Below are 27,621 nucleotides of genomic sequence, written 5' to 3'. Positions count from 1 at the left end.
GGTGTGGGGAGCGGCGGGCCCGGGGGCGGGAGGGGGCTGGGGCCCCGCGGCGGCGGCGGCGGCCCGAGAGCACCACACCCCTCGGCGCGGCCCTTTCTCCGTCCCTCTCCTGTCCTTCGTCGCTGCCGCCTTCCGGCCGCGCAGTGCCCTGGACCAGCCTTACCTGCAGTGCTTGACAGCTCGGCTAACTTCTACTCATCCTTCAAAACCCAGCTCTGGTCGTACCGTCTTTGTTGCCTTTCTCAGTCTGTGGCCTCCGGCGCAGGAGCCGGGTTTTGTGCTTAATCTCTGTACACACGAGCCCCAGCATAGGGCTCAGCACAGAGTAGGTAGTCCGGAAATGTTTGTCGAATGAGAATGTCCTATTTCTTTTACTTTCTCTGTGCCCCCTCCTCCCACCAGGTTGCATCTCGCGAAGATTTCTAGATGCGGGGGATCAAACAGTGAGCAAAACACAACAGGTCTTGTCCCCGTGGAGCTGACAGGCCGGTGACTCTCAGGGCCACGCCCCCACTCTGTAGCCTCGTTTCTCCAGGGTCCTACCTTTTTCTCCCGAACCTCTTTGTCTTAGTTGAACGCCCCACACCGTGACATAGTTTACTCCCCCCCCACTTGCCTTAGACACATAAAAGGCAGCACTTTACCCCCTCAAGTTTAGCTGTTCCCGATGTTTCCCGTTCTTCTCCATTTTTGTGTGTTTTCCTTGAGCCACCCTTGCCTCCTCCTCTCTTACCCCATTTGATTCGTTTTGCTGGTTCAGCCTCCAGGGCTTCTGAGCACCTCTGCTCCCTCCCCCCTCCAGAGCCTGGATTGCTCAGGTGTCACCTTTTGTCTTAGGTCGGCCTCGAAACTGCAGCCCCAGCCCCGAGCCCAGCGCCTTCTGTACTCTCCTCTGCTTTACTTTCCTCACACCCTGTATCTCACCCGGTCGTGGTCTGTGTCTCCCGCCAGCATGTGGCCATGGTGAGCACCGGGCATCGTTCACCAGGTTGCTTGCTGCGCGCTCCTGCTGCTTGGTGTGGGGCTTGGTGAGTAGCCCGCGCTCCGGCAGTGTGACTAAGTGGCGAACACGAAGCAGGTAGGGCCGGGAGCCTTGGCATCCACCCTTCTGCGTTCATTCAGGCCTGCTGCCTTGCCTGGTTAGGAAGGGGGCTACGGACCTCAGTCCCACCGCTCTCTGATCTTTTGCCCTAGACCTCTTTTTAAATTCTGGCCATCGGCCTCTTTTGTGAGTTGACCTGCAGATAACGAGGTGGGTGGGATTCCATCATGGGGCTGGGCACGGTGGGGCCCTGGCAGGTGCCCCCAGAGCGGGAGCGGGAGGAAGGGTGTGCTGTGGTGTGTGGTGCCATGTGCAGGAGCCCGGACAGCTGACCTGTCGGATCAGGATGGGCCGCAGGACCGGGCTGAGTAGGTGGAGGACAGAAACGCCAAGTTGTTGGCAGAGCACAGTCCATTAGTCCCTAATTAGTCGGGTTTGTTAGCTCTGCTTGAGATGGTTGGCTGGTTGCAGTTTTATTTTACCTGCTTAGGTTGGGCTGCAGGTGGGGGTGCGGTTTTTGGAGGAGGTAGACGACAGACGTTTTTTGAATGAAGATGTAACGCGTTGGGCAGATCGGCCCCGCAGGCGATCGGTACCCTTTGGGGGGAAAGGCGTGGAAGGAAGGCATGAGGTGGTTGATTCCAGGGAAGGAGCTGGGTGATAGCCAGGTGGCCCTGAGTGGCTGTGGCTTAACAGAGAACCCAGAGGGAATCTGTGGCGCTGTTCTAACCTCATATGCAGGACGGGAGGCTCAGTGTGGTGTAGTAAGGTAGGGCGGGTGGGCGATCTTGGAAGTTGGTGGGTTGCAAAGTTTTAGCGCTGCTCCAGGGCGCCACCTGCTGTCCTGGATGTGCTTGGCGTCCTTGTCCTCCTGACTGTGCTTCATCTTAAAAGCACGGAATGGGACTCTGGACTGAAGTAATTCTTTCCAGAAACTAGTTGGCAAAAATATATTGCATATGATGGTTCAGAATTTCAGAAAGAATCGTTTAAAGAATTCTTTTTACAGTTTATTTATTTAGAGAGCGTGCGCATGTAAGTTGGGGAGCGGCAGAGAGAGAGAGAGGGAGACAGAGCATCCCAAGCAGGCTCTGCAGTGTCAGCGCAGAGCCCAATGTGGGGCTGGAACTCACGAACTGTGAGATCATGACCAGAGCTCAAGTCAGGTGCTGAACCGACCGAGCCACCCAGGTGCCCCAGGAAGAAACTTTCAGAAAGGGGAGAGTCATGGCTGTGAGTTTGTGTTCGGAGTGAAACTGGGGCTTTTGGACCACACCTTCCAAACTGGGGGAATTGGTTTCTCCAACAATACCCTGATCTTGTGTTGTGGGTCTGCCTCCCCATCTGGCCTGTTGTTGAGACAGGATATCTAGGCGGGGTGGGGGGGATAAAGGAGGCACTGGAGCCCAAGGGGAGGGCGAAGGTGTGGGGGACGAGCTTTTCATACTTGGTGGGTTCTGGACATCTTTCCATTTTAGTATTTTCAGACCTACCCTCAGCGGCCCAAATTGACCTTACGAAAGACATCTTAAAATCTTGAATCTTTCTGTCCAGACATCCTGTCTCCATTCAGTCAGGTCCTCTTTTATATTTTTCAATATGAAAGTTTTAGTTTTTTTCCTATAGGTCTTGCTAATTTTTGTTAAAGTTATTCCTAGATAGTCCATAGTCTTCATTTGGAAAAAAAATATCTTTTAATTATACCTGGTATATAGAAAAGCCCTCACTTAAAAGGTGTTTTTTTAAATTTATTTTTTTAATGTTTGAGGAGCGGGGGCTGTGAGCCGGGGAGGGGCAGAGAGAGAGAGGGAGACACAGAATCGGAAGCAGGCTCCAGGCTCCAAGCTGTCAGCACAGAGTCCGATGCGGGCCTTGAACCCACGAGCTGTGAGATCATGACCTCAGCTGAAGTTGGATACTTAACCAACTGAGCCACCCTGGTGCCCCAAAAAAGCCCTCATGTTTTTAATGTGTTTCTTCTTAGAGTTTTCCAATCGTGTCTTTGCTAGATGGCAGGTTTTCTTTTAATTACATGTGTATTTTCTGACATTTGACTTTGTTGGGTCTTAGGTAGTTTGTCCTCCGACGATAGCAAGAAACTGTGACTTCAATGGCTTCACTGGTGGCTTATGATGACTCCGAGTCAGAGACCGAGGCTGAGGCTGAGGCAAGTTCTGATGCTGCCGGCCAGATGAAGGACTTCTCAGATGTGGTCAAACCTCATGCGCAGGACTTTGCCTTGGAAGGTCCCGATGAGACGGAAGGGGCAGCGGTGCCCACGCAGCTTGGTTTTCGTGAAGACCCGGCTGGCCATCGTCTCCCGCTGGTTCGGCTCTGGAGAAGTGACCCGGGATCTTGCCCCAGCCAGAGGCTGCAGTGGCCCAGAGCAGAACCCGAGGTCACCTTCCCCGCAGGCAAGCCTCTTCGGCCTTCCCTGTGGACCAGCCACGTTCCAGCCGGCCATGCGCCCCTGGCGGCTGCCCACTTGAAGCAGGTGAAACTCTCCCGGGGAGCTTACGACTCCCCCGCGTTGTCGTTCTGTGCCCAAACCAAATCTGAAACCCCAGGTGGAAACGGCAGCTCTCTTCAGAGGAAAAGGTGTGAGGACTGTGTCGTTCCCTATACCCCCAAAAGACTAAGACAGTCGCAGGCATTAAGCACAGAGACAGGCAAGAGTAAAGACACGGAGGCACAGGGCCCGTCTGTAGGGCGTGCCCCAGCCCCCCTCTCTGTGGCCCCCAGAGTGTCTGAGTTTATTGAGCCGTATTTGGACAGTCAGTATAGAGAAACGACGATTCCCAAGAAAGTGCTCTTCCACCTGAGAAGCCACAGGGGCCCCGTCAACAGCGTTCAGTGGTGTCCGGTCTTTGCTAAGAGTCACATGCTTCTCTCGGCTTCCATGGACAAAACCTTCAAGGTAAGACTTGAGTGACACCCCTTCTTTGGGGCTCTTGGGATGTCCTGCTGGGACATAGGCTGCTGGGGTGTCCTGTCCTTCACAACAGTGAGGTGGGGGTGCTGTGCACTTCTGTGGGGGAGTTTGTGTCACTCTCTCCGTTGCATTTAAAAGTGCTTTCTCGGTGGCCCACCCAGGATTGCTGGTTCCTTCTGTCCCCTCTTCCCCGATGCTGCCTCTCTGAGGGCACCAGACGGTACTAGTCCCCGTCCTTTGGGGGCACTGAGGACACGCAGGCGCACCTGGGGCCCGGGGGAGGGGAGTGAGGCCGCTGAGCGAGGGCAGTGAGAGGGAGAGGAAAGCAGGCCCAGGACAAGCCCCGGGCCCCTGCGAACCGCACTGGGTGTTGAGCCGTGTGCCCACTCCGTGCCAGGCGGCATGCTGGCCGCTGGCTTGAGGGTGTGCAGCATGGCAGAGGCCAGGGACAAGTGGAGACGCTCTCCCAGCCCTCGGCTCAGGGGCGTGAGGACTGGACCCTCAGTGGGACCCAGGTGCTTTGTGAACCCCCTGCAAGGGACAGCGGCCCAGTCTGGGAGGCCCAGGTGAAGGCTTCCAGAAGGAGGGGGAGGTTCACTTGGTGAAGGGGGGGAGATGGGGCAGGAGGTCTTTGGCTGTAAGCGTGATGGGTGTAGGTGCTGTGAAGGACTTCCGGTTTCCACAGAAACTTTCTCGTTGTTACTTATTTTAGTTTATTTATTTTTTTAGTGTTTACTGACTTAAAAAAAATTTTAATGTTCATTTAATTTTTGAGATAGAGAAAAAATGCTAGTGGGGGAGGAGCAGAGAGATTGGGAGACATGGAATCTGAAGCAGGCTCTAGGCTCTGAGCTGTAAGCACAGAGCCTGACGCGGGGCTCGAACCCACAAACTGTGAGATCATGACCTGAGCAGAAGTCAGACGCTCAACTGACTGAGCCCTCCAGGTCCCCTTGTTGTTACTCATCTTAAAGCTCCTGAAGTCACACAGACTCGCAGTAAGCAGTCCCCAGGTGCTCAGGTGCTCAAGTGTGTCGTGTGGCAGCTGTGTCGCACCTCCCCTGACCTGTCTCCAGCCCCTCTGGGCTCTGCTCTGTCCCTTCTCACTCTTGGCACCACCTAGCAAGTTACCTGTATGCAGCAGGTGCCGAGTAAATGCGAGCTGAAGGAAAGCTTCCTGGAAAGAAAATGGCTTTGGAGTTGAAGGGACATGGCTTCAGATCCAGTTTTGCCACAGAGCACCTGGTAGTTCATGGGTGGTCAGCTGGCCCCACTTCCAGTCTGGCATCTCCTCTGTGAAGGGCACAGTTTTACCTGTGATCAGGCGAGAAAAACACTTACAAACCCCTGGCTCAGAGCTAGGTGCCCCTCCAGGTGCTCAGTGAGTGTCAGCTTCTTCCCTCTATTTTCCTCAGTGTTCTGGAACCATCCTACCACCCTAGGAGGCATCTTCTGAAATGAAGACGGGAAGCCTGATTGCAGTGATGCTTTGAAATGAGCTCAGTCGTTGGGGGTCATTTTTTAAGTGGCCTGTCTGAGTCCTGAGACCGCTTGTCTGTGTTCTCTTCTGGCGAGGCTAACGGTCGGGTCGTTCGGGGGCAGTGCTGCGTTCCGCCTTTGGTCTGGAGCCCGGGGACTTTACCCTTGGGTCTTTGGTGCTTTCCCTGTGGGGTTGGGGGCTCAGGAGGCTTCTGATGTACACGTGACAGGCTTGGTTCAATCCCGAGCTGCAGGGGCTCCTGGCCCTCCTTCCCGAGAGGCTGCGGCCCACGGGGCGCCCAGTGGGGCTTGTCTCTTTGGTCAGGAGCACGTCTGGGGGTTTCTGGCAGGCCCGTGTGGGGCCTGCGTGGTGCCGGGCGTGTGTGGCTGGAGTTACAGGGGTCTGGGCTCAGGGTCAGTTTTGTGACCTTGGGAAACACACTTCACCTCTCAGAGTCGGCTTCCTCCGCGATCAAACGTGTCTGTGAGGCCTGCGGTTGGCACTTCTGAGGCGGGACACATGCCCAGGTGTGTGCGCCTGAAGCCCCCAGTCTAATGCCAGGCGCGCGGTGGAGTTTTGTGGAGGGCAGCGCGGCTCCTGGTGGGCCGCCTGAGGGGCACGGGCACGGGCATCCCCTACTAGGCCCCAGGAGGGCGGGGGCGGGTGGCAGATGTGGGCAGCGCCAGCTGCAGGAGGAGGCGGGCTGGGTTGCCGCGGGCAGCGGCGGGCGGAGGGATTTAGGGGCGCAGGGGTGGCCAGAGGCCACCTGCCGCCTGCCCGCCCCCCTGAGGGGTCCTGTCTGCTGAAGGTGAGGGGCGGGCTTGGAGTCCTGTGGGGACTGCTCTGTACGTGGCATCAGCGAGGGGCCCCATGGGCCCTGCTTGGATCACTTTTGCCCGAGTTTAGGTTTTCTGAGCAGAGGCATCCACGCTGAGTGAGGCCGTTGACTTGGGGTGCTGTGTTTGTTCAGTCGCATACTGAGTGTCTGTGGGATGAGCGTGCTAGGTGCTGTGCACTGGGGATGTGGGGAGGTCCCGGTCCCCACTCGCTGTGACACCCCGTGACCAGAAGGGGGCGCAGTTGACCCACCTTGGGAAGCCACTCGGGCGCCCAGGGACTGCAGGAGAAGAGCTGTGCTGGGGGTGACTCACTGAGACCCAGATCTGGTCCGTTTGCTGTGGAACTGGCCTTGGTGGGGCCTTCCCGAGGCAGTGGGGTGTGCTGCGGGGGTGCTGGGGCACCGGCCCCTCGCTCGGCCCGGCAGCCTGCCGGGGGCCCTGTTGGCCATGCTGGCCGTCCCAGGGGTGGGGGTGGGGGGCGAGGGCAGAGCTCGGCTGCCATCATGGCTGCTGGGGTCGGTGTCTCCTGACCCTCTTCTTCCTGTGGGGTCTTGAAAAAGCAGGGCTTTTATAAGCCATACATGCCAGCAGTGGAGCCAGGATCCTCTCTGCTTTATGATATTGGACAGTTCTCAGTGACAGTTATTCGGCAAACTGATTTTGAGCAACTTGCTAGCATGACAAATGTGTGGCAGGGGCTGGGGAAGGTGAGATGGGAAGACCGACTGGGGGCTAGGCTCGGGCAGGGCTGGGACCGGGCAGGGAAGTGGTCAGGGTCACGTGGGGCTGGTGTGCAGCTGGCCGCCCCAGGCAGGATGCCACTCTTCCCCACTTCTAGTGTGTGTGGCTCGGTAGACATCGGGGCCCACAGGGTGGAGGGAGTGTGGATGGCGAGTCTGGAGTTGGGACGGGGCCGTGGGCGCCGGAGGAGTCCTGGCTCCTTGCAGCCCAGCCCTGGGTGGAGAGCAGACAGTCGGTGCAGCGGGGCAAGAGCTAGAGGAAGTGGTGTGACGGGTACCACCAGCTCTGGGCTCCTGTCCTAGGGTGCCTTTTGTCTTCTGTGTCACGTCTGCCAGAGTGCCTCCTTGAGCCCCCCTGCACAGGAAGGAGGGAAGAGCTTGGGGGCCGGGGTCATGGCACTTTGGTTTAAACCCTTCTGCGTACCTCGCTGGCTTTTTGTGAGGAATAGACAATATCGGGTGTGAACTCCGTGGGCGGCGCCTGGCGCATAGTAGGCGCTTGCCGTGTTCTCATGGGTTCGCTCTCCCAGGAGTCTTCTCCTCTCCTTACTGCGCTGTGGCGTCTCATTCCGCCTGCGTTGCCCTGAACCCGATCTGCTACACCTTGTAGATTTTAAGCTTCTTTAACATAGGAACTGTGCCAGCCCCGTTTATATATTGTCTGTAGCACCTGGCCCGAAGTCTAGTACATGTTCAGGGGTCAGTAGAGACTGAAAAAATTTTTCTTGGCTTTTATTTCCAGCCTTTGGGAAAGGATTTTCTCTTAAGTGCATAGATTTTATTTGCCACTAGGGGGCACAGTAAGACCTACTCTAAGCCCACTCAAGCTTCTAGAATGTGAAAGAATCCTTGATTCAAGGTAACATTTACTGAAATACGATTTCTTTTCTGATCAAGAGAAAAACAACACAATCCATCTGATTAATCTAAAGAGCATGGAGTGCCAGTTCCTTCATCTCCTTAAAATGTAGCTTTGGAATTCATAAATTTCAATTGGGTACATTACAGTGGAAAGATACTTATTTTAATATGTTCTAAATGTTCTGTGAGCTGTAAAATATGCTTATATTGGTTTTGAAAAATTTACAGCTGGAGAAATTAAGTAAAATAAAACAATGACTCATAACTCTGCACTGATGCTCTGTTTTCTTTTCTGCTGGTCCCTTCCTGCCCCTGAGTGTAGCATGCATCTGCTTCTCACAGTTGTAATCCCAGCACGGATACCCTTTTATATACTCTCTTTATTTCCCCGTGTCCTCATTTGGCTCAACACGTTTGAACACCCACCGCACGTAAAGGTAGAATTCAGACTTTGAAGCTCTTGGAGAAAGTACAAGGGCTTCAGCCGAACGCAGGCCGCCCCTACCTTCAGCCCCGCACACAGAGCCCTCTGGTAGGCACCGGACGAGTTCTCAGAGGCACATGACACGCTTTCTGCTTCCAGGGACCACCGTCCATGCATCAAAACCCTGGAGTTCTGAAGCACAGAAGGATTTCAAGTAAAACGTATGAATTAGGTGTTCATTTGTTTTACAAAATGGATTGCTTTAGGAATTCTTTCAATAACAGGCTTCCCTGTGATACTTAAAAAGCCCCTTTTCATTTTTGATCATGAACATAATGAAAGCGTATTGTGAAAAACTTTGAAGGTGCCGAGCACATGAGGGATGAAGGAAAACACAGAAACCATGTCTAATCCTGACCCTGAGCCAGCGCCTCACGCGCACTGGGGGCCTCTCCTGGTCTGGACCCCACGCTCCCACGGGTTTGCAGAGTTGGGCTCCCTGCACAGTACGTGCTGTCTTCATTCTGTCCCCGCCCACCGCCGTCCTTTGTGCTGTTTGTAAGGGGCACTTTTCCACCTTATTAAAAACTTTCCCTAAGCCTGTTTTCAGGACTGTCTCAGATTCCAGACTTTGCTTTGTCATTTCTGTGTTGTTTCCCATCATTACTTGCTTTCATTTTCCAAATGGTCAGCACTGCAGTGAACATGGCTATACGTAGGTGTTGTCTTTTCTGCTGCCTTAACATAGTTAAGATGGGCTTTGGTTTATACCCAGACCTGAGCTAATTAACAAGGGCTTTGTGTGTGGTGAGTGGAGCTTGCCTGAATAGGTGGGCAAACCTTCAGCACTATTGTTACAAAAGACTCCGGGGGTCCTGTTCCATATCTGCCGCCTGGTAACTGGGCGACTTTGGGAAGAATCGCCTTGCCTCTCTGATTCCCCTGTTTTCTCATTAGTAAACAGGTAGAGTGGCTTCTGATTAGGGCTGTTGCCGTGTAGAAGAGATGAGGAGATAGAGCAGGGTGCCTAGCCTATGGGAGGGCTGAAGAAACACATTCCTGACTCCCCTGGTCCTTTATTGATTAAACATTAGGAAAAAAAAAAGATAAGTCACTCAGAATCATCCAACTAAATGTAACTCTTGTGTTTGTGTATCTTTTAATAGTCTGTAGTTACATGTTTTCCCAAGTGTTTCCATGTCAGTGCTCTCAGACAGATACTTTTAAAGTTCAAAAAGTTTTTGAGTTTGGTTGAAACAAGCTGTTTACCTGCTCCTTTTTCTTAAAAAAATTTTTTTAAAGGTTTTATTTAGTTTTGAGACAGACACAGAGCATGAGCAGGGGAGAGGCAGAGAGAGAGAGGGAGACACAGCATCTGAAGCAGGCTCCAGGCTCCCCAGCTGTCGGCACAGAACCGTGAGATCATGACCTGAGCCGAAGTCAGATGCTTAGTTGACTGAGCCAGCGTTTCATGCCTGGGCCTCTGGCGGCACCAGGAGGAGTGATTTCCTACCTGAAGAGGCCCCGAGTGAGTCGGGGGGCAAGGAAGAGGCGCCCACCTAGAGCGGCACCAGGTTCAGATGGGTCTCAGGCCCCCTTCCCGTATGCGGGTGAAGGGAAGGGTTTGTCCCGGAGGCTGAAGACCCAGACTGAGGGTGTCCCGTGCTGCTGGCCAGGCTGTGGCCTCTGGCAGCGAGTGCCAGCGAGAGGGAGGAGAGAGCTCACCGTCCCTGAACGCTTACCACCTGCGAGGAATGGTTCTAGACCCTCCAGCTCCTCTTCAGACAGGCCTCTGAGTCAAGGGCTGTACTTATCCCACTCTCCAGACAAGGAGGCTGAGGCCCAGAGAGGTTAGGGGATTTGTCCATGGTCACACAGCTGGTAAAGTATAGAAGCAAGATGAGAAGCTGGCAGAACAAACAGAGGTAAAAGACTTTGCTCTTGTGCATCCGAGAATAAAGGATGGAAAGCCCAGCCCCTTGTCCAAGTGGTAGCCAGGCTCTGTCCCAGCTTGAAAATCTTGTGGTTCTGTTAAGGGACAAAAGGAGAAGAGATGATTTCCACGGTGGTTTGGATTTGCATCTCTATGTATTACAGGACCCTGTTGATTTATCATTGTTAGCGGATGTGATTATATTAGGGTATCTTAGATGTGCTTTGTAGAAAGTAATATATCTTAGACTCAAAGACAAGGAATTTATGGATTCGAGTGCCAGAGTGAAGGTTTATTTCAGTTTTGAAAGAATTATTCTTGATGGATTTTACAAAATGAGATGGAGAAATGATTTGATGTGTAGAGTGAGGAGTCGTGGAGCATTATGCAGATGATGGGCAATTTATTCCAAGCACGAGGCAAATCTATTGGAAACGGGAGCCGCACAGCTGGGGAGGAGGGTTGGGCCGTGGCGGTGGGCGTTTGGTATTTGGGGAGTGAATGATTAACAGTGCACTGAGGGTAATTAGGTGAAGGCGAGGAGAGAGCGGGTGGTGCTTGTGCGTGAGTGCGCGTGTGTACATGTGCAGAGATCATCTGGGCTCATCTTCATCCGACAGAGGCCCAGAGAGGGGAGGACACAGGTCTGACGGCACACAGTGGGGTCAGGTGGTGGTGTTGTGGACCTGGAGTCCTGGGCAGGAAGTATTCAGACACTTCCCTCTCGGGACACTGTTTGCTCCTCCCCCTTCCCTCCTCTTGTGTATTTTCAGTCCAGGGAAAGTTCACGGTCATCTCAGTCATCCCAGGGGTGGGAGTGAGGGCCTCAGGCTGCTCCATGGCAGGGCTGCCGAGCCTCTGGGAATCGCTGTGAGATCCTGAGCTGGAAACTTCTCTTTGTGGGAAGTGAAGGTTGTTTTTTTTTTTTTTTTTTTGACACTCCTCTCCCCCATATGAAAGCTGCAACGTTTCTGAGGCCAACAAATGAGACATTTCCCACTTTCCGTTTGCTTGCCAGAAGGGCCTTCAAGCTTTCTGCTTGCAGAAAAAACCCTGGGCTGCAGGAGGAGTAAGCAAAGGAAAGCGCGACAGAACCTGGGCTGTGTTTCCTGCTCTCTGAAAACTTCATCCCGCTGAACTCTGACAGCTCGGGGTGCCCAGGGCAGGGCCGTGTGTCCGCCGGCCGCTGCCAGGGAGAAAGCAGCGCCGTGTGAAGGTGCAGAGCCTGTCCTTAGGGAACCAGCCTCATCCGGCCTCATCCTGGGTCATTAAGGGAAGAATAGAGCAATTTGGGAAAATGCTTTTAATGTAATTGAAAAATGCAGATTGCAAAATTGGCCTGGCTAGGAATTGAGGCAGTCTAGTAAATTATTTCTTGCTGCTTTTAAATCCTGGATGCAGAAGACTCTTGAAGGCACCCATCCAGTGCCCAGTGATGGCTTTGTCCTTCTCAAAAAAAAAAAAAAAAAAAAAATGGTGTTTTAAATTGAACTTAGTTTTATCATGAAAGTAGTAAAATTTTGGGAAAAAATACAAAAACGTAGAAAATTAAAAATGTAGCTGTAAGTCCTGCAGGCAAGCATAACAACTGTGAACGTCCTGTAAGCAGCTTTTCCTTTCAGTATTTTTTCCCCGTGAGCATCGGCTGGTTTTAATTATACTGTAGGTACTTTGTTTTGTAAGCAGCATTTAAAGTTATCTCCCTTCCTCCCTCTCCCCCCCCCTGCCCTCTGCAAACTGCTAGTATTTTTACCCCTTAAAGAAGGGGTGGGTAGGTCAGTCTAGCCTCCCAGCCTTTCCTTGTAGCCTCTGCTGTCTCTGCTCAGGGATTCCAGACGGGACACCCCCGGATGGGGCCAGAGGGGCAGGGCGCAGGGGCGAGGGCACCGGGGGGTGGTCAGAAATGCATGTGAGGGAGGCCGGGGACCCCCCCCAGGAAGCCTGCCTTCACGTATCCTCCCTTCCACAAGCTCCTCAGGTCTCTTTAGGTGACAGGATAAAAGAGAGCCTGCCTCAAGCCCCTCCCCACGTGCTGTGACCCGGGCTGAGAAGCAGGGGGACCAGATGGCCATAGGGACCTGGTGGCAAAGGGACCCTAGAGGGGGTCCTGGAGCTGCTTCCAGGCCCGTCCTCCCTCCCTCCGGNCGCGGGCCCCGCCGCCCCCCCCCCCCCCTCCCCTGAACTTGGGCCACAGACAGACGGGCGATGCCCCTGGGCGGCCTGCCAAGGGCTTCAGCCTGAGGACTCTGCTTAGCTGGGTGGTCCCGGTGTCCCCGGATGGATAGAGCTTCTAGTTTTCTTTTCTTTCTAGTTTTTGATCTCTTTGCCTTTTTCTGTTTTGTTTTTCTGGGAAATTTCCTCCACCTTCTCTTTCAATATATTTTTTTTTTTCCAATTTGTATTTCTGCTGTCATACACTTAAACTGTTTTTTTACTGAAGTATAACTTATATTCAGGAAAGTGTTCTATTCTGATCTATCATATTTTTACATTCCAAGAGCTGTTTCTCGTTTTCTGAATGTTCCTTTTTTTAAAGAAGATGTCATTTTTTTTTGTTGTTGCATATTTACAAGGTCTTTTCTTAGCTCTTGGAGTTCTTTGAAAGTTTTCCTGTGTTTTCGAAAATGTTTCTGCCCCTTGTCACTTCCTTTGATCTCTTGTTTTGATGTCTGTGTTTCACGTGAGGGACGTTCTGCTGCTCAGTCCCGTTCAGGAAGGAGGCCCGGAGACCCTGATCTGACCAGAGGCTCGAGGTGTGTGTGTTTGTGTGTGGACATCACGCTCTCTGTAGTGTCTTCGGCTGCTTTTTTCCACTCCTGTCTCACGCACACCTTTCCTTCTGAGCACACGGATCTACTTTGTTCTTTTTAGTGGCTATGTAGCCTTCCATTTGTGACACACGCCATCATTTATGTGTAAATGTGACCATGCCTTCTTCCCCTCGACAGCAGTAGAATTATTAACTTTTTTAAACGTTCACTAATCGGGTGGTGTCTTGTGTGAGAACTGAATGAATCCATTTAAGTGCAGCTCCTTTAGAAGCGAGCTGGCACCTCGTTAATGCTAACTAAGTGTCTGTGGCCCTGGGTCTTGTCCATCAATCTCCTGCAGTCTTAGTATTTCTCTTATCTGGCAGTTTGCATAGAACAATATTGACCTGTCATCATGTCCACACTCCCTACGGTGTGCTGTTTGCTTTTGTGTTTTGATATATTATTATTATTATTATCATTAACAGAGAAAATCTGACTTTTTTTGTAGTCAAGTCTGTGGACCTTTCCCTTTGTAATTGTCCCGTGGCTTTACAGCGTGGTATGTCTTCCCCCATCTCAAGATCTGATAAATAGTCACCTATATTTGACCTTCATCTAGCAGTGATTAGCCTGAGCCAGTTTCAATTCTCGTCATCTCTTCCAGGCTTTCTGTGGGTCCGGGGCAGGCAGTGCCCGCCGTGATGAATGTGTGCTCGGTGCCAGGGATCGATTGGTATATTAAGGAGCAGCCCTGCTTCGTGACGCTCCCCTACACGGATGCTGGCTACTAATGATTTAAAATGACCTTCTTCCCATCCAGCTTATTCCGCAGGGCATGGGTGCGCCACGGCCGCCCCAACATTTCCTCAAAAATGAAATGTTTTTGGCCATAAAAGAAATACATGTACGCTATGGAAAAAACAGGAAGGTATAAAGGAAAAAATTGCCCATTATCTCTGCACCCAGAGGCAATGACTGTAGACTTTTGGTGTATTTCCATCCAGTCTTTGAAAATAAAAGGCAACCGAGTTGAGTTCCAACTACCCGTGTAATTTTAAACCCTTCTTTCCCCCACGTGCTGCAGCAGCCAGGTTTTAATGCCATGACTTATTGTGGTGGTTTCCAGTGTGCTCTGTGAGCCCCTCAGGGTCTTTGGGACCCTTTCATGGGGATGGGGGGTGAAGACTGTTTTCATAATAGCACCTAGAAGTTGTTTGCCGCGTCTGCTCTCGCCCTCTCAGGAGCGTACGTGGGGTTTTCCAGAGGCTGCGGGACGTGAGCCTGTTACAATAGATTAGCCGCGGAGCAGCTCAGCGAGCCCAGCTGTCTCGTATTAAGCCAGCCATTAAGGAGATGGCAAAAACGTCAACAGAGCTTTCTACTGAAATTTCATTTTTTTGTCTTAGAAAATATAATTATTTTTCATAAAAGATGTTATTTATGTTGACGTGGAATGCGTTTCCTAGCATTACTTTTACATAAGCTAATACTTTTAAGCGTTCTCAGTTTTTATTTCAAATACACTAAATACAGACTGATAATAACCCTCATACACAGCAGCGTTTTGGAGTCCTCACTAACTTTAGAGAGTGTAAAAGGGTCCCAGCAAAAGGCTTGAACAGCACGGTTTTATTTCTGTCTGTAATTTCATTTAGGCGGTCGCGCACATGGGTAATGATGGTGGCACGCCGCGGCTCTGGCGGATGTAGGTAGGCTGAGGCCCGCGTGTGTCACTGCCTCCTGCTTGGTTAGACTGGCAAACAGTGTGATCAAAATATGATGCAGGAGGGTCCCAGCCTCCCTTGGCCCCCCCACCCCTGCCCCTTTTCTCTGCCTTCCCTTCTCCCCTCTGTGAGGGCGATTTGCCAGCACTACAAAATGATGGGAGCAAACCTCCCAATTCCTGCAGACACCTCAATTGCGATTATCCTTTTAACACCCTCCCCTCAATTCCTGGCCCATCTGGGCTTGTGTTTTGCACGGAGTGTGCGCATGGTTTTGCAGGCCGCTTCTCCCATCTTGCGTTCTCGCCCAGCCTCGCCCGCCACGGCGCCACCAGCCGCCCCTGCATCTTTGCAGGGCCGTCAATTTGTGCTGGTTCCGTGATGCTCTATCGAGTTGATTAACTGTAATTTACTGAGCTGTCCTTGGACACTTAGGTGGCTTCTAATTTTTGCTATTATAGATAATGCTGAAGCAGTTATCTTCATGCATGAAACCCTTTTCTGTCAGGTTATTTCTTTCGGATTCATTCCCAGAGGCAGGACTGCTGGGCCAGAGGCTTGTACATTTCCATGGGTCCGGATACATCTCCCGTCAGATTGCTTTCCAAAAGGATTATACCAATTTGCGCTACCACTGCAAAGCCTGCATAATAACCAACTATTTTGCTTAACTATCATGCCTAGAATTTTCCCTTGGAGCCCCGAGGGGGCAAAGGCCCTTCTCTAAGTGAATGTGATCTATAATTATTTAGACTAACACCAAAATTGCTTTCAGAACATTTTTAACCTGCTGAGTTTAGAATCCTAATTCGCGTACAAGCCAGCATTAACAGTATCACAAGGAGCAATTTCTCTCCCTGCTCACAGTGTGTTTACACAGCCTGGCAACTGCGGGGAGAACTCAAGAGCTTTTATAAACACAAGTGGTCTCTTTCTGAACTAGTTGAAGTGTTATTTTGAAAGGTACAGAAACACAAATTAAAACACATTTTCATTGTAACCTTTGGTTAGAAAGTTGTTTGTTTTCGTCCTGGTCTCTTTCCATGTTCTTTACTCTCATTCAAGCGTGTTCCGAAATGTCCTGGCTCCTTGGAGTCTTGCCATAACGCCCGTAGCCCGGTGACAGGGACAGGCGGGGGAGCACGGCGGCTGTCCTCGGGTGCAGCGGGGCTGCCGCTGGAGGAGGAACGGGGTTGCACTCTGATGTGCTCCTAGGGTGAAAGCAGGGCTAACGGCTGAAAGCGCGGGGGAAGAGGTTGCCATCGTGCGAGGAAGAACTTTCCAGCACTCAGCACTGGTCCCCCTGGGCAGTGGATTCCTTGGAAAGGGGTGAGGATGGAAGGGTTCACCCCGTGGCCGTGGCCCAGGAAGTAGATGCGAACAGGGGTCAGGGACTCCAAGGCCCCTCCTGGGATGCGCCCTGGCGGCTGTGTGCTGCCCTGGAGGGGCCCCGAACCTGGCCTTGAGTTGGGGGCTGGAGCCCGGCCCGGTGCACTGCGAGCACTCGGGTGAGGGAGGTGCATCCCCTCCCTGAGCTCTCTGGGCTTTCCATGCTCTCATCTGTGAAATAATTACCTCGAGGGGCTGAAGGGATCAGACGAGGTTAGACGTGTGAAGCCACCGTGTAGGCTATGAAGCCCTTACAAATGGAAGCCGTTATCAGGAACCTCAAGCCAGGGTTTATTCTATAATTGCCTCCTGGGCCAAGTTCCTACGGGAGGCTTGCAATGCAGTGCGCCTCCAGTAGCCTTGATTCATTGAACAAATCATACGGTGCACGCCCTGGGCATCAGCAGGCCTCTCAAGGAACCTGGCCCTTCTAGATGTGGCTTCCTATCTTCCAGCTCCGCAGCGTGACGTTGGCTTCTGGTGGCTGCGGTGGTGCACTTGGACACGCCGCTGGACGTGCTGCTGTGTGGCCAGCGAGTGCCTCAGGCCTTGTGTGTGGCTCTCTGCCTGTGGTGTGCGTGGTGGGGGCCCCAGAGATCGGGTGCCACAGAGTGCGTGAGAGAGGTGGCCCTTGGCGTCTGTGTCAGAAGACTTGGTATCTCCACCTCTTTCTTCATTTGGTCATCCGTTGGTCCAGTCATGGGTTAGATGCTGGGCTCTGGACAGGTTCTGGGCTCAGAGGGCATCGGCCATCCCCTTGCTGGCAAGGAAGCTAATGGGGGCCAGGCCTTGAAACAGGCCAGGGCGTGAAAACCTGACAAGCCCTCCAGGCACCACCTGCGTTGGGTATGGGCACGCAGTGGGGAGCGGGGTGGGTCTGCTGCGGTCGGGCACAAGGGGAGGGAGGAGGCCGAGCTGGGTCTTGGAAGGTGAGGAGATGAGTAGCCGGGTGGCTGGTGAGGACGGGCCTGGGGGGCCCGAGTGCCATGCTGCAGGGAGGGGCCCGTGCAGGCAGGTGTGGGCGCTGCTGGTGTGCACTGAGGGAGCTGGGCTGGACCTGTGGTGGGCTGTAGGCGTGCCCAGCCGGGGGCCACACCAGGGCTTTGCACCTCCTTCCCTCACAGCGGGGGTACAGGATGGCCCCCACTGTGGGGCTGAGCCCCGGACCCGTGCCTTCGGACTCTGGCTCCGTGTGAGTTGTAGAACTCTTGGGACCTTTGTTTCCCCATCAGTACGTGGGGTAACGATCGCATCCACAGCTGTCTGAGGTTTAAACAAGAAAAATCATGGGGAACTCTTAGGAGAGTACCAGGCACGTAGCAAGCCCGTCATCATGTAAACCAACTGCGGCAGCAGCAGCAGCAAACTCACGCCCATTTTACAGATGAGAAAAACTGAGTACCAGGGAGGGACATGGAAGGACACGTAGCTCCTGAACACAGAGCTGGTGTTTGGGCCCCCCCTTTTCTGCTGCTGCATTGGGTGGTTCTGTGTCAGCTTCCCACTTGGGGGTTCCGGAAAGTAGTCATGTGAATGTGGGCAAGGTCCTTAATCGTTCCGAGTCTTAATTAGTTCACCTGCAAAATGGGATGAACTCTAATGTAAGTTCCATGAGGCAGGGAATTTGTTCCCCTGATTGTTGTATCACTAGTTCCTGGAGGAGAGCGCAGCGCATAGTAGGTGCTTAAAAAAAACTTGTGCATGAACGAATAACCCCTGCTCAGTCCACCATCCTCCTGTGGGCCTCCTTGAACCTCAGGGTAGGAGGAGTCTTGGGGCTGGGCTTGGCTGCATGCCGTGGCCCTTCCCCCCTGTGGGAAGCATCCCTGCATGGTGAGGGGGCATGGCGGGCTTTGGAGGGGACTTTGAGGACTGTAGCTGGGAGCTAAATCAAAGTGGTGATTACTCCCAGTGTGCTGAACCATGTGCGTTTATACTTCCAGGTAACGGGCTTGGTCGGTCCTTGCAGCTCATGTGTTTGTTTATTTATTGTTTATTTATAAACCATAAATCCAGAAAGGATTTGAGAAGGCTTACAATAAAAGATATGAATACAGTAAAGCTGTTAGAACAAAACAGACCGTGAAAAGCCACCCTGAAAAGAGAAGGAGACACATCAATCAAGTTCAGAGCTGACCGCGTTACAGGGCTGGCGCCTTCATCTCGCTCTGCTCGTTCTCGCAGCCCCAGGGCAGGGGTGAAGGGAATGAGCCGGCACGAGTGGCTCTGTGTGGGGATGTGGGCCAGCTGGACGGTGCTCAGAGGAAGGCAGTTTCCTCTGGGGCCTCAGATCCCGGGACGAGATCTGGGGATCCGAGAGGAGGCTGCGGTGGGAGGGGGTACTTCTTTAGCAGCCAGTTTGGGGGTGGTGAGGCGCAGCCAGGGCTGTGGGCCCCTGGACTACACTTCCTGGCCACTCTTCTGCAGTTCAGTTTCTCTCCTTCCAAATGGCAACAGCAGTACTTCCCCATCTCACAGAGTTCAAAGAGCCCTTGTAGGGATTACACGCGGCAGAGTTTGGCCCGCGGGACCCGGCACTTGGAAAGTGCAGTTGTGAACCTGCCCCGTGTGGGCTGTGTTCCTGCGGTGGATGTAGTACTGGGCGGAGGGCTCTGGTCGCTTGCTCAGGCCCCTGCGATTGGGGGAGGGCAGGACGCGTGCCCCTGCGTGCCCTCAGCTCTGTCCATACCGACACTGTCCACACTGAGCGTGGACTGCTCGTTATTGCTTAAAAACACTTACGAAGTTCGAAGCGAAGGAAACATACTTTTTAATTATTTCCCTACTTGTCTCTGGTGCTGCTGTTGTCAAGGAAACCAGAACCTTGGAAAAGCTTTTCAGCTTCCCGGTCGGAAGAGGATACTTGCGCAGCACTTGTGTCTGTGGAAACGGACCTGTCGTTCTGTAACAAAATCTGCTTTTAAAAGGACTGGCTTCCTGCACTTCTAACCGACAGAACCTTTTTGACTTTAATAAACACAAGATGCAAGGTTGTTATCGGTATTTTCTCTTCCAAAAGAACTGCCTGCATTCTTGACCCCTAGTATTTCATGCATTCAGCATCTGATGCAAGAGTTGGGGGCTAGGGGCGGGGGTGGGGTACAGAGATGAGTAGGGGATCTTGCTCTTCCTTGAGAGACTCTGGGACTCTGGGAAGAAGGAACAGGTGGACAAACAAATACACTGGGGCATCACACCTGCTGGGGGGTGGGGTGGAGGGTGAGATGCTCAGGGGCACGAAGGACGGCCCCAGGGAGGGGCAGGCTCCGTGAGAGTCACAGGGAGTCGCAGAGGGTCCTAGAAATAGTTCAGTAGCAAGGAAGTGGAAGAGCGTTCTGGGTAGAGGGAACAGACTAGGCAAAGGCTGGAGGGCGTGGAGGAATGTGGCGGCTGTGAGGCCGTTAGGTGAGGGTGCTGGATTGGACCATGTGAAACAAGGCAGCAGGACTAGAGGAGGCTCGGGAGGCGGGCACGTGGAGTGTGATGGGGTCGTAAGGGCAGGCTCTTCGGAGCTGCCCTGTGTCCGTCGCACGGGGCTCTGGCTCCTCGTAGCTTCGCTTCAGGCGGAAGGGACGCTGCTAACACGCCTTGAATTTGGTATTTCCCTCTGCTGCAGGGGTGCAGCGCTCAGTGTGCTGTCTCAGCCAGCAGCCCAGCGAAACTTTATGATAGTTAAGCCCCATTGAGGTCATTGGTTTTATGTGAAAAAAAAAAAAAAATCATTGCTAGAAAAACAGGAGTCTTGCTTCTAAACAGCCCTTGTTACATTTCTTTTAAAACTTTTGACAATAGTCTTAGGCGTATAGAAGAGTTGTCAAATTCAGGGAGTTTCTGTGTGCCTGTCACTCCCCTCCTCTCACGTCACCCTGTACGTTGGTCACAACTAACAAATCCTTATCAGTATAACTCTGTTCGCTGTGGACTTCCTCTGATGTCACCAGTTTTCCCACTAACGTCCCTTTTCTGTTTCAGGATCCAACCCAGGACGCAGTGTTGCGTTTAGAGCTCTCGTCATTTTTGTTGTTAATGGTTTTGGGTCGGGGTGCAGGGGGCCGACCGAATCTCATCCCCGGTGGAGCACAAGCAAGGCCCGCAGAAGGTTGTCACCTTGACGAGCTTGCCGTGCTCGCTTCTCACGAGCCAGTTGTTGCTCTGGTTGATCCCGGGTCTCGGTGCCTTTTCTTTCTCTTCCTGTTTTCCTTCCGGGTTGAAGCCAGACCTGTGAGCTTGTTGACCTTAGTGAGGGCTTAGTGAGGGACCTTAGTGTGTCTAAAGGCACCGACTGGGAGTGATGTGTGGCATTTAGTGAGGGAAACGAGAACATTCTGTGCGGGCAGCGACAAGGTCCCTGCTTTCCTGCGGTCCCTTCCTTGTGTCACACTCCCCCCTGCTTCTCCCTCCCTCCTCCTTTCTTTACCTTTTCCCTCCTGCCTTCTCGGGCCCTCCACTGCACCCACCCTGCTCTCCCCGCTCTCCCTCCCCGCTTCGCCCCCCACTCCTGCAGCTTCCATTCCCTTCCTCCCTTCCTTTCCCGGAGACAGGCCAGTGAAGCTGTTGCCACGGAAACAAGCCCAGCAGAAGCTCTGCTTTGCTTTCTGGATGCTTCTAATGATGGTGACGCAGATACTTTTGAGTTCTAGAATCAGCTAAGCCCTGGCCTGTGGCCTCTGGAGTCCCTTCATTTTCCAAAGGCCAGACCGGTGCCACAGCTCATAATTCAGTTCAGTAGATGGTCATTTTTGATTTGGAAACTTCAAAATTTGAGTAATCCTTTTTCCTGTTGCTCCAGAAGACCGGTTGCAACCACTGTGAAAAATACTCAGTTGAATTTACTTATATTAACAGAGAGAAGCACCGCATGGAAGGTGCTCGTCCCGCGGGTTTCTCCAGGGACTTAGTTTCAGGTGCAAGGGGGGTCTGCACATTCGCTGATTTCCTGGGATGGGTGACTGATTGCTGTTCAGGGATGTTCAGGGACAGAGAAAATAGAATTGGGGCCTTAGAAAATCTTCAGATACTGAGTTTCACTCAACAGATAATTGGGGAGGGGACTCACAGGTTCCAGCCCAGTGCTCCTGCCCGGGGCAGGGGGTGTGTGTGTGTGTGTCTGTCCATCTGTCCTGGAGTCGCAGGGCTGTGTGTGTGTGTGTGTATGTGTGTGTGTGTGTTTGTCGGGTAGCCTGTGCTTGACCAGACTAGCTGATACTCCCTGATGTTTGTCGGAGTGATGGGTGGGTCCAGTTCTGCGGCACAACTGCGTGCCCGCTCATTCACTGGGTCTCATGGGCCCCTGGAGGACTCTTGGCCTCTGGGCCTTCGCGGAGCTGGGCCATGGCAGTGGCAGTCTCGTTCCTTTCTGTTTGTTCAGGGCTTGACTTGGGCTCAGCTTGTTGGCATTAGCTTGGATTTGGAGTTTTGCCATTCAGCCAACACCAGCTAATAGCCCAGCAGGGAAGAGTTAGTTCGTGGATTATATTTAAGTTAGTACTTATTCCCAAAGGTAACTTTGCTTAATAAAAACCCTAAGCCTTTATTACTGTGCTTACGGGTATCCTGGCTCTAGGGTGTAAAAATAAGACTTAGAAATCCAAACGTCATTTGTGGAAACGCAAAAACATTTTCATTAATAGAGGGTGTGATAAAAAGCAAAGGCTCGTTTCGTCTGTGCCTAAATGGTCTTCTTGCACTTGGGTCTTTTTATTTTCGTACTCATTTCAAGCTTATTTAAATATCACCCGTTCAGTAGTGAATTTTAAAGGGAGGAAGCTTTGGTGTGTGAATAACTTCACCGCTACCCACAATATTTCCAGTCAGTTGCTGTGCCTTAAGTTGACAATGGACCCCACACAGCAGTCACTAATGGATGATAATCTGGAGTGTTTTTGTTATTGTTGTTTTTATTTTAGAAGAAAGGTTTGAAATTAGCATAGTAAATCTCTGTGGGATCTTTGCAAATAAAAGAATATTCATGTTAAAAACAACTTTCAGGAAAGATGTATGGTAATGAATAAAACATCAGTGAGTGAAAATAAGCGTGTTTAATTATTCAAGTAGAAGTAGTAATTTAAACTAATTATTGCTTGCGGATTTCATAATTCAGTTTTTGTCTCGCAGTAATATTTCCTCCGGGCCTCCGGGGCGCGTCGGCGGCTTGCTGGAGCAGGGGGGGCCCCTCCCATCCCCCGCGGCCAGCCTTGGCCTCTGCTGCACGAAGCAGCCTCTGCCGGGCCTCCTTGGTGGCCTCGGTGCCGCCGGGATCCCCCTCGAGCCACCTAATTAAGCATTTCCTTGCCTGTCACTTCTGGTTGCTTCAGGAGTCTCCGACCAGGCCTGCCCACAAGTTCTGGGTGTCCTGGGGGGTAGGACCCTTCCTCCCTCAGTGTCTTCGGGCCTGGCAGAAGTGACCCTGAGCTCCATGTCCCCATGTCCCCACTTCCCCATGATGCAAGTCCTTGTCCATCTTGGCTGCGCCAAGTTCTGCCTCCTCTGGGTGTCCCCTCCCCCCACCCCTCTGGAATCAATCACTTCTTTCTCCCCATAGTTTTGTACTAGCAGGTTCTTGTGGGCCTTTTAGAAAATGTTTTTGTTGGTTTTAATTTCTTCCTGTTTTTGGCTTTTTGCTTTGTTTCTGATTCTGAAAGAGAAACTGTCCATGTAGAGGAACCGAAAAGTACTGGAGAGTTGAAGAAGCAGGGCCTGAGGAGCCACCCCTCACTCACACTCCTGGCGGCTCTCTGCCCTCTTCTCTGGATGCTGGTGCCTGCCCTTCCCCCTGGACTTCTGGGGTGTCATCTGAGCACGCGCTCCTGGAAGGGGCGCCCCCTCGCGCTGCTTGGTGCATCTTCCTGGGGTGTCACTGGCGTTAGTAGATGGCCGTGAGGGAGTAGTTAAGTGCTGGACAGCACTTTTGCTCAATTGTGTGAGGCTTTTAAAACCCAATTTTGCCTGCTCTTCCCATGACTGCCTGTGATGGCATGGGGGGCGGGGTGCTGTCTGCCCCTCTCTCTAAGGCACAGACGCTGTCTGGACAGATCTTGACAATTCAGGTGAAATTATTATTATGCCCCTCAGAAAGTAAAAGGAAAGCTTTCTATTTGTGACTTCTTCCCAAGTGCCCTCTGTCAAAGAGTAGTGACGTCTGCTCTCCTGACGTGTGATCGCCATTATTACCTTGGTATAATCGCACTCATCGCATCGCAGCCCGAAAGCTTTCCATCCATCATGTCAGGAAAGACAACCTTTATTTAAGACACTTTTCTCCCCTTTCCTTTGTTATTACTTTTTTTCTGAAAAAATAACCCTCCGACTTCACAGGCATGATGTGGGCAAGTGAGTGACTCATTTCTTTGCGGGGTTATTACTGTGGACAGGGACAAGACAGGTGGGCCACGGGGCACAGAGAGAGCAATGAGCTGGCTGTCAGGGCCAGGAGTCCACGTGTGGACCTGCTGTTTGCCAGCTGAGACCCTGAGCAGGTGAGGTCGGCTCTGGCTTTGGGGTCTCATTTGGAAAACACAGAGGTTCGACTGATCTCCAAGGCCCTTTTATGCCGAGCGGTTTTGTGATCTCCAAACTACCTTTGGCTAAATGAGCTGATGAGAGGATTACAGGTGTCCCTCCCAAGTCTTCCTGCAGAGTTGCTGAATGAGTTTGGCAGGATTTTGAACCCGTTTTCTCTCCACATGACCTCCAGAGGCCATCATTAAGCAGGCAGAGAAGTTACTGAGACCTGTGATCGCCGTGAGGCAGAGCCACGGGATAGAGTAAAATGCCGGGGGGATGAAACTTAGGTGCCCAGCGTTTGGGGAGACCCACTGGGAGGACCCCTTATGCTGTGAGGCCCTTTCCTCTCCAAGGAGTCCGTAGCCAAGTGTCACTAGAGTAGCTTCCATACGAAAGGTGCCTGATGACTGGCTCTTGGGGTGCAGTGAAGTGAAATCTTTATAGATCCGGTCTGGTCCCTCCTGTTTGATTATTGTAAGTTTCCTCAAAAGGAAAAAGCCATTTTCCTTATTTCACTTGAATACTTCTTTTAAAGAAGAGAAGTACACAACTTTTGGTGCAAGATTAAAAGGAGACAAAAAGATGTACAGAGAAAAATGGGTCTGCAGAATGGGTCTCCCTTCCCTGTATCCCATCTGCCACCAGGTCCCCTGCCCTGGTCCTGGAGGATCTGCTCCTCACCCATCTCTTTTTCTTAGGGGGCACTCAGCCCCCATGCAGGAAACAAACCTGCTCGTTTGAATTAGAATGACCAGGCCACCTTTCCCACCAAAGCATGTATGGCTAAATACTGAGGGGGTGAATTGGAAGCAAAAGCCTTAGGAATTATTGGGATCAGTGGGGCTTGTGGAAGGAGCCGGGGAAGCTTGTCCTTGAGCCGTGGTTCTCTGCCAGGGGCCGAGGGAAGACCCTCCAGGCTTGTCCTTGAGCCACGGTTCTCTATGGGGGCCTAGGATAGGCCCTCAGCCTTTTCCCACCTGTTTGTTGTGAGGTGGGGCAGAGGTGCACAGTCAGCAGGAGGGCAGCCCCGAGTGGCGCCCGGAGCACGGCACAGGCATCGGCAACTCCTGCCTCCTCCCCCAAGCTTAGCACTGAAGGTGGAGGATGAATATGCATCATTGTGAAATGATAATGTAAAATCAATGTGGAGGTGTGATTCCATTAATAGATTGGTGATTAACTCAACTTTTTAGGAGCCCATTTGTTGCCCAGAGTGAAGCTGGCTGGAATGGAACAGAATTAGAACGGCAGGCCTATTCCTGTGATTGAAACACACATAAAGTGCTTGGCCCCCAGACTTGCATCGAGATGATTGCTGTGATCAATATTCCAGTTTGCTTAGCTGGCAGCTTCCAGGGAATAAGAATGGGTGATGGACCTAGGGATGCACTGCCAAACGGAGCATTAGTTAATTCTGCGGGCCTGGCTTCTGGCTTGCCTGATGAAGTGTGCTGGGTAGAAGGGTGGTGTGCTGCTGTGGGCTTTATGTGGTATCACAAGAACTCAAGGGGGTCGGCTCCCTGGGATTGAATTTTGATAGCGATGACGACTCCCATTTGCTGAGACCCCGCCACGTGCCCAGATCAGCGCCTGGCGTCGTGTACACGGTGAATCCGCCTGAACCCCCTGAGACGTGCTGGCGTGCCCATGATGCAGTCGAGGGGGCTCAGAGGGCTGAGGAGCATTCCACTAGCAGACGGCAGAGCTGGGGCAGGAGTTCAGGGCTGTTTGCTTCTGGGGCCCAAGTTTGTTCCACTCGCCCATTCAGGGCTGTTTGCTTCCAGATCAGATGTTTGGATTCTCCCAAGGTTGAGAGGCTCCAGCTCAATCAAAACATGGGGGCCCAAGTTCAAAGCAGAGGACAGAGTAGGGAGGGAGGTTTGCAGCCTTCACTCCCCTACTGATAGATGTGTCCCGGCACTGAAAGCTGGAGCGGTTGGGTCTGGAGGCCACTTGGATCGTTCAGCTTTGACGCTGTGGGCTCGAGTGAGGGGCACGAGGCAGGTGTGTTTCCTGTTCTGGGCATGGGATGGCGTGTGGGCTAATTCAGAGTCATCCTAACAGTGCGGAGTCCACCGAGAGTTCATCCTTTGCTGGGATCTGTGTGTGGACAGCCCCACTTTCCACAAGTCACTTTTAGGCATTTTCTCTGCATTTTGCAGTTGAAGAAATTGAGACTGAAGCTGATGGAGTCTGTATTTAGCATGGAGAGCTGGGAGGTGAGTGGGGAAGGCCGGGGGCAGCAGGGTGGCTGGCACCAGCTTCCTCCTGGGTGGCCTGCCCAGGGCCACACTGCTGCCAAGCCCCAGAGCTGGAATCCATGCCCCCAGCTTCATTAATGCCTGTCCCCGAGCCCCTCCAGACCCAGTGCCTGCCACACGTGTGCAGCCCTGTGCCCCGTGTCCTCTCCTCCCTGGAGCTGAGATCTTTAAGGTCGGGGCTGCAACTTCCTGTCCTCTCCGCTTTACACTGAGTGGTGCTGGACAGACATTTGTGTTGTGAGTGAGCAGGTGAATGAGTGCATGAATGAAGGACACACGCAGGGACAGAGGAAGAAGGGCAGGCCGAGGGCCGTTGGACAGCTGTGAAACATGATTCAAAGATGGAGTAGATCTGTAGATGCTCCCTGCCTCCTTCATCCCCCTCTCTCTGCCTCGTGGGGATTCAGAGCTGCTCTCGGGCAGAGGGCGGCTGAGCAGAGCCAGAGGTGCCGAGTGTGGGGACCCTGACGTGCTGGCCCTTCCCTCGCGCAGAGTCAGCGGGATGGCGGCAGCGGCTCCAGAGCTGGGCGGGTTCCGCACGGATCAGAGTTTGCTGAAGTCCTTCAGGGGAAGAAGTCGGAGGCCGGGCTGAGTTTGCAGTTACCACTGTAACCATGACCAGAGTTTCTGAGAGATTAGGTGATGATATGTTTTCAGCACTGAGACATTTCATTTGCATTGTGGCCTACGTTCTGGAAAAGTTGCTTCTAGATTCTTATCGATGTGCTCACATTTTTTGGGTAATTGTCCTCTTTGACATGAATCAGCCCCTGTTTACTCTCAGGTCCACATGCCTCTTATAGTCCAGGAGGCGGTGAGGAAAAGCCTTTAATCCGAAGCCCTATCCATCTTCCCACCTCAGGTGAGATGGGTATTGGAAAGTGAGCCTGGCTTAGACGAGCTTGGCTGGCCTCTTGGGTGGTGGCTTCCGGGGTCTGGACGGGGCTGGTGGCAGGCGGCAGGGGTGGAGGGATGCCTTAGGCCCCTCCGCTGCCTCCTCCAGGTGTCCTTTTGGAAGCTGGGACGTTCCCAGGGCAGCTGCTGCTGGCGGCTGCTCGGTACATGTTAGCCTTAGAAACCCTTCAGATCACACGTACCCTGGGGGCTCTGGCAGTTTCTTTCTGCAAGCTTTGGAGGCAGCTTTCCCCCTGAAGCATGGAATTATTGAGAGCAGGAACCACAGTTTCGCACTTCAGGTCCCAAACAGGCTCCCGGGCCTCGTTTTGCTAGATTGAGTCTAGGTGCCGGAGGTTCGAGTGGGGACACTTCTCCGAGAGCTTGAGGTGCTTGCTGAGTGTCCAGACCGATAAATCAAGACAGGCCTTGGGAAGGGTGCTTGGCTGGTATTGGGGAGCACAGAGGAAGAGAGCTGGATCTGATGGGGGTGGGAGAAGACTCTTGAGTTGGCCCTGGGAGTGAGGGAGGGAGGGGCTGGGAGAGAGTCCAGACAGGCTAAGGACCCTGGGACCCCAGCACAGGTGTTTGTACATCTGGTGGAGGGGAGGGGGCTAGGAGAGAGAGTCATGGCGATGGCCTGGAGGGGAGGGGGTTGGGCTTTGTGAGGCATGTGGGTAAATCTAGAGTGTTCCCTGTAGGAACTGGGAGCCTGGGAAAAGGTGTGAACTGGTGGGTGTGGAATTGGAGGGAAAACCCCCTGGGGAGGTCACCCATGATGCTTTGGTGGTAGACACTGAGCCCTTAGGATAGAGCAGGTAGGGGTGAGGCTATGTCAGCCTAGAC

The 27,621-nt window shown here is 52.7% G+C and overlaps 1 protein-coding gene across 1 annotated transcript in view; it reads left to right on the top strand.

Moving 5' to 3' along the window:
- Positions 1–27: 27 nt before the first annotated feature.
- WDR25 (WD repeat domain 25) overlaps positions 28–27,621 on the top strand; it is a 142,980-nt gene continuing 115,386 nt past the window's right edge. Inside the window, exons 1-3 of the mRNA XM_077780923.1 lie at positions 28–325; positions 952–1,078; positions 3,113–3,959. Of these exons, the coding sequence (XP_077637049.1) occupies positions 3,153–3,959 (807 nt within the window). The 5' untranslated portion in view covers positions 28–325; positions 952–1,078; positions 3,113–3,152. The remainder of the gene's footprint in view (positions 326–951; positions 1,079–3,112; positions 3,960–27,621) is intronic.

This window comes from Crocuta crocuta, unplaced genomic scaffold, assembly GCF_008692635.1.
Source record: "Crocuta crocuta isolate KB4526 unplaced genomic scaffold, BGI_CrCroc_1.0 scaffold299, whole genome shotgun sequence".
Classification (NCBI taxonomy): domain Eukaryota; kingdom Metazoa; phylum Chordata; class Mammalia; order Carnivora; family Hyaenidae; genus Crocuta; species Crocuta crocuta.
Note: the sequence above shows the minus strand (reverse complement) of the source record. Positions and strands in the feature narration are given on the sequence as shown.